General features: G+C 51.7%; 1 protein-coding gene across 2 annotated transcripts; it reads right to left on the minus strand.

The window, feature by feature from the left end:
• Nucleotides 1-1,070: 1,070 nt before the first annotated feature.
• Nucleotides 1,071-13,815, minus strand: MED29 (mediator complex subunit 29). Of its 2 annotated transcripts, none has more exons than XM_089769946.1 (4): nt 13,133-13,815; nt 5,613-5,671; nt 3,286-3,370; nt 1,071-1,422 (listed from the first exon to the last, which is right to left on the minus strand). In XM_089769946.1, exons 1-4 carry the CDS (start codon nt 13,616-13,618, stop codon nt 1,195-1,197), a joined length of 858 nt encoding a protein of 285 aa, XP_089626072.1. In that variant the 5' UTR covers nt 13,619-13,815; the 3' UTR covers nt 1,071-1,194. The 2 variants fall into 2 exon arrangements, with proteins under 2 accessions (XP_089626072.1, XP_075771452.1); XM_075915337.2 differs by lacking the exon at nt 13,133-13,815 and adding an exon at nt 12,743-13,082.
• Between the last annotated feature and the right edge of the window lie 11 nt (nt 13,816-13,826).

Below are 13,826 nucleotides of genomic sequence, written 5' to 3' on the forward strand. Positions count from 1 at the left end.
AGCCCCACATCTCTGCAGTAGGGACAAGAGATGCACATGGGGACTGAACAGAGGTGGGGAGGATCACCCTGCAGCCTTCCCCCCAAACCCTGACACAATGCAAGGGCCAAGCCTGCCCCATAAATACCCCAGTGGTCTGCCCTCCCGCACTGGGTACATCACAATAGTGAGTAACACGGGCACAGTGTTACAACCCCTCCTGCCGCTTCCATTTCAGAATTGATTCTTCTGCAGGGAAATAAATAAATAAATACAAATCCGTGGAGAACAGGAATCATGCTCAGTGGTGCAGAATCCCCCTGGAGTAAAAGCTTCCTGGAGCAAATAGAGAATGGGGAAAGAGAGGAGACAAAGCCAATTAGGAATGGAAAGCGAAACTGAGCAGGCCAGTTACAAAGAGAGGGAAACAAACCAATTCAGTTCTTGGACCGGATTCTCCTTTGGATTTGATTTCAGTGCCAGAGAGAATTCTGCTAGTCACAGGCATTAGTGAGCCGGAGGGCAACTTCTCTCTCGCTTCATGGTGCTGGGGAGAGATGTTTCCAAGAAAGAAGACAGAGGCAAAGTCAGTGTGATGGTAGGAGAACATTCCCACCCGGGCTTGTTTGAATCGGATAGCATGTCTCTGAAACGGTTACGGTTTCAGAAAAATAAACAATACACCCTCCAATCCTGCTCATTCACCTGTGTTGGGGGGAGTTTTAATTTGAGAAACAGAGGAAGATTCTGAGGCTCCTCAGCTTCATTAGTGTAACAATCTCAGGCCTCCCTGACCCCTCCGGATATCAAAGGGGAGTGGAGGCGGCTTAGGCCCTGGCATGGGAGACTTCAGCAAGCAGATCCTGAGCTGGGTGAGAAAGTTTCAATGGGCTAATGTGTTCTGAACGTGTGCGGGCCAAGCCGCCAGGCGGTATAGGTTAGTGTAGCAACAGTGAGTTCAGCCATGGTCTCAAGGGGCCGATCTAGGATAGGTGAAGGGGAAAGGAGTAAGACCAGAGGAGTCAGATGAGAATGAAGATGGAGGAGAGACCATCCACCCACCCAGGGAATGCAGAGGCCACGAGACAGGCTGTGGACCAAATGCGAGTCTGTAAAGGTTTCGCCAGCTGACACAGCACAGTCCAGAAACAATTCAAATCTCCTTCAGACCATGCTGGCTGCAGAGCAGGAGCACCAACTGTTCCACACCGCAGCCTACGGCCCGCCCTGGGCAGGGACCTTGCCGGTGATCTTGTTTGAGCACTCCAGCAGGGCATTGTGGATGTCCTTGGCGCAGGAGATCTGGGATTTGATCATGCTCAGGTACTGGGTGTAAGGCAGGCTCTCGGTCTGTACCGCATCGGGTTTGGTGGCCGTTGGCACGAGGTTGGGAGAATGCTTGGTGCTGTCGAAGCTCTGGGACAGGCACTCATAGGCAAGCCGCTGGAGGGGGAGAGAACCCATTAACACATGGAGTACAGTTCTTGGCCCTCCCTTGGCCTCTGGCCTTTATCAGGGCAATCTTTGTTCTAGCCTCTAATTGTCCCTGGCCAGGTCAAGGTCTCAGGCCCTCTCCCCTCTTTCAATTCACTCTCTTGCCTGCCCGCACTGTACATCTGTGCTCATTTGTTCAAGCCCCACTGCTCCCACCCCTCCCTTCTGCCCTCTCATCACCCCACTCCCTTTGCATAGCACAGGGGCGGCCATAAGTGGCATGAACGGCAGGAGCTCAGCCCACCTCCCACACAGCAGGGAGCCCGTGCTGCCTCAGGAGCCTCAGGGCACAGCACCAGCTCCAGGGGGCAGGCAGGGAGGCTGCAGATGGGGTTGCGCACAAGCAGCCAGTGATCTCCCCCTTCTCCGCCCACCCAGCCTCACTGACTGGCAGGGCTGCATGGTGGGCAGCTGCTTCGGGGGCCGGGGCTGCTCTGGGGGCAGCCAGCCCGCCGGGAGGAGCTGGGCTACTCCAGAGGCAGGCGGGGCGCCCCCAAGCCAGCTGCCGGCTGGAGCCAAGCTGGGGGCAGGGGCCATGGGGAGGAAGGGGGGTTCATTCTGTAGCGCTGTTTTTCTGCTGGGGGTGGGAAGTGCGGAACTGCCTTCCTAGCCGTCTACCACCTTCACCTGAGAGTCCCGCTCCCACCTCCTCCAGCCCACCACTCTCCGCCCTCTTTTGCAGCCCCAGTCCTGCAGCCTCGGTGCTCCCCGCTCTGCTTGCCTCCCTTTCTGCCTTGCAGTGCCCCCGTCAGGCAGGCTAAAGATAGCGCTGAAGCCATGCCCGACCACCAGCACCATCACCAGAGGGTGAGTGCTGCCTGGGCTCCGGCTCCGGGTGGTGGTGGGGGCAGCTGTGGGGACAGGAAAACACATGGAGGGGGTCCCCCTGACCCAAAGCTGCATTGGTCCCTGGGCATCTAGGTCCATGGCAGGAAGGCATGGCATACCATGGACTGGACCCTCATGAAACCCCGCCTCCAGCAGGGCAGGGCACCCCGGGGTCACCTACCTGCCTTGACCATTTCCCTGACCTTCCCACCCCCCGAACCATCCGGACCCCAGCATCCAGCATCACACCCTGCACAAGACTGGAGCCAGTGTCGGCTTCCAGGGGGTGGGGGTGGGGGTGGGGGGGTGGAAGGAATGTGCAGCAACACCCATGGCTGGGTGCCACGTACGGACCAACCGTATGATGCTGAGATCCAACAGTGGAAAACTCCCCTGCTGAAACTAAAAGGCCTGTTTGAGCTATTGTCTCCAGGCTACCAGCTATGGCTGACCAAGCCTCGGAGGGCAACAAAGCCAGAGTAGGGCAAATAATGCAATTCCAAGAAGTCAAAAATAGCTTTTTTATGTCAAACAGGAAACAACTTTTCCTTTTTAAATTTCGTCAAATCAAGAACTAAAAAAAGTTAGTTTGGGGTTGAACACAGCAGTTTTGAATACTGAATTTTACTAAAACCAATCAAAGTTAAAGGGAATTTTCACGCCACCATTTTGAATAAAATCAATTGAAACATTTCAGAGGGATGAGACTACATCTCTCCTGAGCCACCATGTCTCATGGTGCGAGGCGGCTGCAGTGGCTGGTAACATGGGAGATGGTTTTGATGCTTCATAGCCTTGTTCTTTATAAGCTGAACAGACTCCATTTCCCATGATGCTCCACAACCAGCAACAGCAGTGATGCACCTCTTGGGTGCATCATGGGACAGAGTCCCGCTGGAGATCCTGGCCTGTGGAGGAGAATGGGGACATGAAGCAACCAAACTACAACTCCCATGAAGCTCTGCTGACAAGGGGCTAGCTCACCAGGCACAACTCCAGCTGGTCGCACAGGGCGTAGAACTCCTCCAGGCTCTTGTCGAAGCGCTGCACCACCCCGTCGTTGCTCTTCCTGAAATGACAGGCACTCTAACAGTATGGCCATGGTAATGCAGTCATGGCTGTGCTCCGAGTCATCTGCTCCAGGAAAGGCAGCCAGATCCAAACCCCAGCACTACCCCGGTCAGGGATCTAGCCCCACAAGGGAGGGCAAAGGACTGGGCTAATCCTCTGATAGGCCTCCCCTCAGTGGCTTGTGGGGAACTGCAAAAAGCATCCAACAGGAAGAGAAAGACATCGGGGGAAGGAACATATATCGTGGATTCACAGAAAGGGATTGCTCGACTATCTCTGGGGGCACAGAGACCTTCACGAAGGAGGTAAAAGCACAGCACTCCACAAAAGGGGCCTTTCCTGGTGGCTTGATTGAGAATGCTGCAGGGAACTTCAGAGGAGATAAAACTTCTGCAGACAGAAGGTTTAACCTCTGAAGTTTAAACTCTATGAAGTGCTTGGAGATTTTGCTTGATTCCATTTGTTACTCCCATCACTAGAACCTCTGATCTTTGTTCATAAACTTCTTATATTGGAGTGGTGGTGGTGAGCCAAATGTCGGGTCGGAGCTGCACCTTACAAGCTGCTGTGCACGTTGCCTGCAGGGACAGCAGGTCTGGAATTCTGCAAGTGTTCAGCGGAACAGGGGACTCCAGGGGACGCACTAAGAACTTGTGAGGCCTGAAGGGCAGGGCAGGGCTTGTGCTGCCAGAGGCTGGTGGACTCAGGGAGCTGAATCACAACAGGGCCAGACAGGCTGCTTTGTGCTAAGGACGGGTGGTGCTGATGTGCCTCACCCCTACATATCCCAATGGAGGGTCACCTAAAGCACAGAAAGATGATGGGGATCACAACTGAGATGGGGAAAGGCCTCCAGATTCCACAAGTGGACATGGAAGTGGCAGTCTCCAAGTGGCAGGGAGAGCAATGGGCCAGCAGGCTGGGAAAAGCATGCGTAACCCATATCTTCTTTAAAGGGGGCATGCTAATGAGGCTTGGGGTGAACCCTACAAAGGGTCTTTCTTGGGGGGGGCAAGAACACTGGGAGACCCCCTGCCTCATCTCTCCATGTTCCTGCTCCACCCCTGAACCATCCCTTCCTCCAAGTTCCCCCATCCATACTCCCCCCGAACCCCTTTCCCTGAAGCCCCCAGTTACATGATCTGGGGGCATAACCAGGGGGCTTGGTGCTAGGTGAAAGCAGGAGTCAGGTTCTGCACTCACTGAGGAAGAGGGAGCCCAGAGCAATCCATGCAGCAGCCTGCACAGCTCTACCTCCATCTCCCAACCAGGTCTCTGTGCTCCCTGAGACTCTGTCACTCTGGGGAGCAGAGCAGAGTGAGCCAGGGCCAGGCCACTCCGCTTCCTGCCACCCTGGCAACACGGAACGACCAGGCTGGGAAATGGTGGTCGAGCTGCACAGGCTGCTAGGTCACTCCACTTCCCAGTCTCCTGCCACTACGATATGTATGTGGGGGGAGGGTGACCCCTGCTGCCAGGCCCCCCAGCCATTCCGGGCCCCGCGGACTCCCATCAATATAGGGGACCATCTCGTCCATAGGACGGTCGGGGTGCCCCCAAAGCACGGGGCTTAAAGCAGCTGCCTTGAACCATCCTATGGAAAGGACGGCTCTGCTACAAAGAGACAGTTGCAGGGCAAACTTTCCCCTTTTCCACACCCTGTCTCCTACCCTAACCTTTAGTAGCGGAAGTTCAGGGGAATGATTCCCATTCAGCCCAGTCTGCTCTCCTGCCCTCAATGGGGCTGGAGTGCCCAGTGGGTAGAGTGGGCTTTGTCCAATGTGTGCCAGCCCAATTAGACCCAGCCAGCCCCTTTCACAAGCAGCTGTCAGGCAGGGGTGCTGCTTGGTGGTTACTAAGCTGCACTGGGCGCAAATCAACACTGATTTAAGGTGACTTGTTCAAGCCACCCAGGGCTTTGTTCTTTCAAAACAATGTCAGTGGGAGTCATCTTGTACCCATGGTGGATGCCTGCCATCCAAGGCCATGAAGGGAAATTCAGCTGCTAGACACCAGAACAACATGGGCTCCAGAAACGCACCCAATGCAGGCCTGACTCTGCTCTCACTGATACAACAGAGCTGGGGTGAATGATTAGCTCTCAAGATGGCCCCATGAACTCCTGCTTTGTACAAGGAAGCCACAGTGTCCTTTGAAATTGAGAAGTTTAAAGACATGGTCCTTCTGGCTCCTGAGTTAGAAAATAGCCCCACCCAAGGCAGGAGGGAAAGACTACTCACTGCCCGTTATCGATGTTTGTATTCTGGACGAGATTCTGAGCAGCGATTTTCATCAGGTTCTGGAGTGTGGGAGAAAGCAAGTGTCAGATAGTGCAAGGTAAACAACAGACTTTGACATTCCCTCCTCTGCTTGCTAGCTAGTTTGAGAATGGAGTTTGGACTTGCTGCCACCTCTGCTGCACCTGGAGAAGCCGCATTTGGGACTCATGCAGCTGTCACAAGAACCCTGGCTTTGGCAGGAAACTGCCATTAATATTACACACAACACTGCACTGCAATCCTCTAGGATTTCAAAGCAAATTACAACAGTGGGCTGGCGCTAAGCTTCCAGTCATACAGATGGGGAAACTGAGACACAGATTCATGACACCATTCAAAAGGTCATCCATGTCACAGCTGTGAAAAAGACTGAACTACCAAAGTCCTCTGCTTTTACCACTAACCATCACTCCCCCATCCAAAGCCAGAAATAAAAGACTCCTGATCCCTAGTTGTGTGTTCTAACCACTAAATGCCAATCAAAGCATTTTACAAGTAAAAACCTCTCCTCCCCATCCAGGTGGTTAGTATCAGTTTCCTTGTTTGAAAAAGCAAGATACAGTTAAGAAGGGAATACACTTACAATGCTATTCTGGTGGATTTGTTAATGCCATTTACATCTACAAACCCTTTCAGTCATGTCAAGAATGGGAACCGGACCCAAACTTAATCCTGGAATTTGCGGAGTTAAATCAGGTCAGTGAGGTATTGACAAGAATCCGGGCCAAAGTTCTGTTCCGTTTTATTTGAACATTGCAATTTCTGGCATGTTGACATTACAATCTAACCCAGCAATGAGTCATTTACCAGAATCTCAGTCACACATTGCTTATGACATGACACACAGATTCTGGAGTGGTTTCATTCTCCACAAATAGACACAGGAGAATGATGACTCACTTGTTTCAGAAGTAAATATTTTGTTTTAAATTGTTTTTAATTGAACCCATTTTAAAAAGTCCCGTGACTCTGGCCAATAAATTCCTTGACTCAGACTGGGGCTGAGAAATAGATGTGAAATCTCCCGGTAGGTTGTTTTTTTTTTTTAAGCCACTCTCAGAATGTAAGCCTGGAACTGAAACGTGACATACAGCGTTCTCCCATGCAAAGGCTCTGCTCAGGCAAATAAAAGCTGCCTCAACCTTCCCCTTTTAATCTCGCTGTTCAATGTCAATACACAAGTTACAGCTTTAGAAAATGAACTTCCATTTCTTGCTCAAAGCATGAGAAATTGCCATAGGCCATTTTAAGGTACATCCACTAGCACCAGAGATGGTAGCCACTGATATAAACAGGGCAGATCACCCACATAAGAATGGCCAGACAAATGGTCCAGCTAGCCCAGTGTCCAATCTACTGACAGTGGCCAACGCCAGGTGCTCAATGAACAGAACAGGGCAATCATCGAGTTATCTGTCCCGTCATTCAATCCCATCTTCTGGCCATTAGGAACGCCCTGAGTATGGGGTTGTGTCCCTGACCATTTCAGCTAACGGCCATTGATGGACTGATCCTCCAGGAACTTGTCTAATTTCTTTTTCACACCAGTTACATTTACAGCCTTCCCAGGATCCCATGGCAACAAGTTCCATGTATGGTTCTTGTGTGTTGGGGGGGAAGTATTTGCTTTTGTTTGTTTAAAACCTGCTGCCTATTACTTTCACTGGGTGACTCCTAGTTGTTGTGTTGCAAGAGGGGACAAATAACCCTGTCCTAGCACTTTCTTTACACCATTCATTCGCTCAAACCACCCCCACCCCGCAGCAGTTGACTGAGGCAGACATCACTATACTGGCTGCATTTGCTTCCTTTTCTGAAGGTTTTCTCAACAACCATAACAGCTTTGCTTTGCTCAATTAAACTGAGGAGCTGGAAAAAAATCTGAGAGAGATTTCAGAGGCCCAACCTGAGCTAGTCCTTCATACTCCTCCAGAGGGGCCCACCCAGCTCCCTGGGAAACAATGCAGTAAGAATCAGGCTGTTTTCAGTGTCAATATTTAGGAGAGGCAGGCTGGCCTGGAACCTTGCCAACTGCCTGGACCCATGGTATTGTGATCTCACTTTATGAGGGCAAGGGCTTGTGCAGTTAATGTAAGAGCAAGAGGTCAATCGCTTTGTTGTCTGTGCCCAAGAAAGTGTTTGTGCATGTTCTGCTGGTATGTTTAGAGCCCCTCTACATTGAGAGAGTTGGCCCAAACAGCCAGCTCTTGCTATATTTAAAATGCAGAGCCACAGTGGTCCAGAACCGGCGTGAGCTGGGACTGCTCAGTCCTGGTTTGCACAGGCTCCGGGAGCTACCCTTGCTACAGCTCTGCAGAGCAGCCCCCTTATCAACTAATTGTGTAGTTGATACAAATTATATTGACTACATGATTAGCCAAACTGCTCTTTAACATCCTTACTGGGGAGCACACTTTTTTTTCTTGCTACATGCAGGTTAAGGTAATCGGGTGTGATGAACCTATGTCTACACAGTGCAGGGGGTCCAGAACAGCTTGTTAAGGTGTGTAGATATGGAGCAGGACACATCTCCATGAAGCTCTCATAGAGGAACTCTCTGACCCTTCTCACAAGGTTGCTGGGAAGGCCTGCTGTCTTATTCCGTCCTCCACAGGAGGACACCTTCCCACGCCAAGCTACCAGTAAGCGGTCTGGCATCAATGCAGCATAAGGCCCAGGTTTCTGGCCACATTCAGTCAGCATCAGCTTCCTGTCACTGTGGGTGTCTACAGTGCATTCCTCTTTCAAGAGAGAAATGCAAATGCAGCCTTTATTTGCATAATCGCGTCCGGCCGCTATTTCGAAATACCCTATTTCGAGATAAAAGACGCCATATAGACACGGTTATTTTGAAAGAAACCCCTTCTTTCGAAATAACCATTAAACATCATTTTTTAAGGAGTAAGGGTTATTTCGAAAAAGGGGTTTCTTTCAAAATAACCGCATCTACATGGCATTTTTTATCTCAAAATAGGGTATTTCGAAATAGCGGCCAGATGCGATTATGCAAATGAAGCTCGGGAAATTCAAGTCCGCACTTCATTTGCAATTTCATTTGTCTGCGTTTGCATTCCTCTCTCGAAGGAGGAATGTAATGTAGACATACCCTGTGTGATATGGAGAAGACTGATATCTGGCATAGCAACCTGGGTGAAGGAAGGGAAACTATTAGCTGCTACCTCTGCTGCTCACCTCCATGTGCCCATCCCCAGTTAAGCATGGCTTCAGCCTCTGGCACCTCCCCCCTCCCTTCTGCCTCCCCCATGGTCCCATCAGCTGTCCAGCTTGTACAAATCCGAAAGCAAAAATGGACAAGGGAAGACACGTTCAAGGAGCAAACGCAGTCCGCCCACTTGCAATATGTAGATGAGTGCGGGAAGACACTACTGGAGGAGACGAGAGTGGCATGTGAGGAAAGGAAAGCATGCAGAGAACTGCAAGTGAAGCACAAGGATCATGTTTCATCTTTGACATCTGTGATGGATGCTTTCCAAGACACATACCTAGATAGGCTCCCACCCACCCCTCGGGGAACAACTTTCCCTCCTCACCCAGTTCCGTGGCCTCCTCTACCAGGGTGCATCTACACAGCAGAGCAAAAGACGAATTAAGCTGCGCAACTTTGGCAATGTCAATTGTGTAGCTGAAGTTGAAATAGCTTAATTCGGCTTTTGGTGCTGTCTGCACAGCAGGAAATCCAAGGAAGAACACTCTTCCTCCAACTTCCCTTACTCCTTATGAAATGAGGGTTACAGGAGTTGGAGTAAGTCCTCCACAGCAAGCCATTATTTCGAAATAATGGCTTGCTGTGTAGACGCACTCTTCGTTATTTCGGAATAACATTAGTTATTCTGAAATAATGCTGCTGTGTGGACATATCCCAAGGGGCCCTAGGAGATGGGGGAGGGGGGGAAGACCCTCAAGGGCAGCCTCACACTCAAAATCCAGGGTGTCACAAAGTAAAAGGTTGTCCTCGCATTTCTAATACCCCCCCCCCTCCCCACGGGTCACACCATGGACTCTTTTTCTGTCCCTTCTGTGTTCCCAAAAAACAAACAAACAAAAAACACCACATGATTTCTGAACAACAGTCTCTTTACTGTGTGCATTGCAAGAGTGAGGGAGGGGGAGTACAGGCAAACACCGAATGCAGGGGCACCTCATTGAGAGCAATGGGCATGACTCTCAAAACTGGCCAATCATAAAACTTTCTTTCAAAGCCTCTCTGATTTGTGCTGCCCTGCACTTTCCTATCCTTATTGTCCTGGCAGCTGGCTGTTCTGCCTATTGCTCTCACAAATATTATGGAGGACACAGCAGGCTGCCACCACAAAAGGAATGTTGCATTTGTTGAGGTCTAACCTAGTCAGTAAACTCCTAAACTTGCTGTTAACTGCCCCAAATCACATTCAACCACCATTCTGCACTTGCTCAGTTTGTAGTTGAACTGCTCTTTTCTGGAGTTCAGGTTGCCCACGAATAGCTTCATGAGCCATTAGAACAAGGGGTAAGCTGGGTTGCCAAGGATCACTATTTCAAACTCTCCAATTCTAATTTTCTGGTCTGGGAAATAAGTTCCAACTTGCAGCTTTCTGAAGCGGCAGGAGTTCCTCAAGATGCATGCATCATGCACCTTTCCCAACCATCCCATGTTGATGTCAGTGAAATGACTCTTGTGATCCACAAATGCATATATGACCATCAAGTAGTACCCCTTGCGGTTTATATACTCCTTGGTAATGTGGTCAAGTGCCAAGATGAGGACGTGTGTTCCATCTATCGCCCCACAGCAGCTAGGGAATCCCATAATGGCAAAGCCCTCCACTGTGGCATCCATGTTTCCTAGAGTCATTACCCTCTGTAACAGAATGGTAGTGATTGCTTTGGCTATCTGTATAACAGCAGCCCCCATGGTAGATTTCCCCACTCTGAATTGATTCCCAACTGACCGGTAGCTGTCTGGCACTGCAAGCTTCCACAAGGCAATTGCCACATACTTCTCCACTGTCAAGCTACAGCCTTCTTCTGGAAAAGCTTATACGGAAGAACTGCTCTTACACAAGGGGGGGGTTGTGCAAAAATCTTCTGCACAAAAGCAGCTGCTAATTAATTGTGAAAATGAAGAGTGGCGATATTCCACGTTGCACTTCATTTAAATAAGCTTTTCCAGAAGAAGGCTACAGTGTAGCTGTAGCCTCAGAGTGGGTCTCATTTTGGTGTTCCTGTGCTTCAGAGCAGGATTGTTTGTGAAAACAATTCACAAAGTTCCATGAAAGAGGCATTGCATATTTGGAAATTTGCAGGCACTGCTAATCATCCCATGCCTCCAGCACTACATGGTCCATCCAGTCTATACTTGTCTGACTGCACCAGAACCAACATTCTACTATTTCCAGAAAACTGAATGCCTACAGCATTTCCAATTCACTCAACTTAAGGGCTTGGATGAACTGAATGTCCATGACATCCCAAGAGTTGTTCTCTTCCTGGAATACCATGCATATGCTCTCTTGGTGCACCATTAAGTGCACCAAGGTTAAACATCATCACAATGCTTTGATGGACAACGGGATCCACAAGCAAGAGGGTCCATGCTCGCACTGTTCTGGCATCTGCATGGGTAACTGGGCCAAAAAAGGGATGAAAAGACTGTCTTCTGTTGATCTCAAGAAGTGGGGAAAGAGTAGTTAAGCACATTATGGGACGCTGATGACATGAACCCAAAAATACCTGCTGCAGTTTTTGTCCCAACGTACACCAGGAGCCTAACCCAGAATGCAAAGCAGCACAGGCACTGTGGGATTTCTACGCAGAGTGCATTGTTCTCAAAGTCAACAGCAGTCTCCCTAATGGGGGATGTATTACTTCGAATGACGTTGAATTCTTGCACACAGAGGGGGCATTGACCGTCACAAGTATCGGGTGGCAGGAAATCAACCTTAATACATTTGACATTATCGCATAATGTAGATGTGGCCTAAGAAACTTATTTCATGCAGATTCTTACCCTAAAGAGCTGCTCTTATTTCAGGCATAAACTTCAAGTCAGAGCCAAACTCTTGAACTCCGACTTAGGTCTCCAGCCCTCTCTGTATCCTTTTAGCGCATGCTAGACCATTTCCCGGGACAGCTGAAGATAAGGGCCAGTTGCTTCCCATTGCTTAAATAGACTCTCCTCCATGGCAGGAATTTTTTTACAGCCTCCCCTTTTCCATTGAAATTTACCAGGTTCAAGATGGCTCTCAGCAGTGGGTGGTATGGTCACGTTTTACTAGTCCGGAAACCTTAGACCCGTGGTCACCAACCAGTAGATCGCGATCTACTGGTAGATCTTGGAGGCTCTAAGAGTAGCTCTTGAGCCCTCTCTGAACTGCGTGCCTGCGCAGTACATTTACATTAGATTTCCTCATTTGAGGAACAGCTACTCTCCGAGCACAGGTGAGTAGCTGCAAGGAATGGTGGGAATTTTTTTTTTAAAGTAGCAGTATAAGCACTAGGGATAGCAAGTGATGGAGAGGAGGAGAATAGAGAGGGCGGGGCTTCAAGGAAGGGGTGGGGCGGTAGATCTCGGCTTGGTCTGTCATTTAAAAAGTGATCTTGGGTGTAAAAAGGTTGGAGACCACTGCCTTAGACTTACAAGACAAACAAGGGTGTTTTACAAGGCGTTATGCTTCAGGGACAGTAGTAACGGCTGTCATTAGCACATTCAAAATGATAAACAGAGCGACACCTTGTATGTCTAACTTCGTATTCGAGAACGATACAGGTACTAAAATACGGAGGTAGCGATCCAGCGGACAGGTCACATGACGTACGTGGTCTCAAGCAGGGATGCGACTGTCTAATCGGTTCGCCGCACCCTTAACAGGTGAGGTTTGCCAGTGACGGTTACCGGGGGGGGGGGAGGGGGGCTCCCCAGAGGCGGGGGGGGGGGGGTCAAAGGATGCCACAGCTGCTAGTCCGCGAACGCTCCCATCCAACAGCATTAACTCTCCCCCCCCCCCCGGGGCTCTCAGGCAGACCCCGCCTCTTGCCCCTCAGCCCCCCCACTGAGACCTTCCCGCCCGGCTCCAGAGGGGCCCCTCCCCCACCTGCAGACTCTCCTTCAGCTGCGGGATCAACATCTTGTAGCGCTGCACGGGGTCGAAATCCTGCGCAGCGGCCTGGGCCTGCAGCTGGGGCGCCTGCCCCGGGACCGCCTGGAGCGAGAGCTGCGGCCCGGGCGCCGGGGCCTGAGGCGGGGCCGGCGGCTGCTGTTGAGGGGTCGCCATGGTCGGCCCTAGCAACGGCCGCTGCTTCCCGGCATACCCCGCGCTCCGGAACCCCTCCCGTCAGCCACCGCGCCCACCGCAGGGACGCCGGCTCCCAACATGCACTGCGCCGCAGAGCGTCTCCCGTCAGCCACCGCGCCCACCCGCAAGGACGCCGGCTCCCAACATGCACTGCGCCGCAGAGCTTCTCCCGTCAGCCACCGCGCCCACCATAGCGACGCCGGCTCCCAACATGCACTGCGCCGCAGAGCTTCTCCCGTCAGCCACCGCGCCCACCACAGGGACGCCGGCTCCCAACATGCATTGCGCCGCAGAGCTTCTCCCGTCAGCCACCGCGCCCACCATAGCGACGGCGGCTCCCAACATGCATTGCGCCGCAGAGCTTCTCCCGTCAGCCACCGCGCCCACCATAGCGACGGCGGCTCCCAACATGCATTGCGCCGCAGAGCTTCTCCCGTCAGCCACCGCGCCCACCACAGGGACGGCGGCTCCCAACATGCATTGCGCCGCAGAGCTTCTCCCGTCAGCCACCGCGCCCACCACAGGGACGGCGGCTCCCACCATGCACTGCGCCGCAGAGCTTCTCCCGTCAGCCACCGCGCCCACCACAGGGACGGCGGCTCCCAACATGCATTGCGCCGCAGAGCTTCTCCCGTCAGCCACCGCGCCCACCACAGAGACAGCGGCTCTCGACATGCGGCTGCGTCTCAGCGCCGCTCCCGGCAATACAGCGCGCCCTGCACAGGGACTGCGGCTCCCGGCATGCACCGCGCAACTCTCTTCCCTCTCCCCCCCATCATTAACTACGAATCCCAGCGTGCACCACGCGCCCTAGACCATCAGTGACTAAGATTCATGCGTCGCCCCCTCACCATTGTTAGGACTACGGTTCCCGGCATGCATT

Source organism: Pelodiscus sinensis, chromosome 18 (genome assembly GCF_052426305.1).
Source record: "Pelodiscus sinensis isolate ZL-2025 chromosome 18, ASM5242630v1, whole genome shotgun sequence".
Lineage (NCBI taxonomy): Eukaryota > Metazoa > Chordata > Testudines > Trionychidae > Pelodiscus > Pelodiscus sinensis.

Coding starts and splice junctions, on each gene's coding strand:
- MED29 (XM_089769946.1), bottom strand. CDS start 13,618: ATGTCGAGAGCCGCTGTCTCTGTGGTGGGCGCGGTGGCTGACGGGAGA. Junction 5,672..13,132: donor TGGGAGCCGGCGTCGCTATG/GTGGGCGCGGTG, acceptor CCCACACTCCAG/AACCTGATGAAAATCGCTGC. Junction 1,423..3,285: donor ACCAGCTGGAGTTGTGCCTG/GTGAGCTAGCCC, acceptor CTCCCCCTCCAG/CGGCTTGCCTATGAGTGCCT.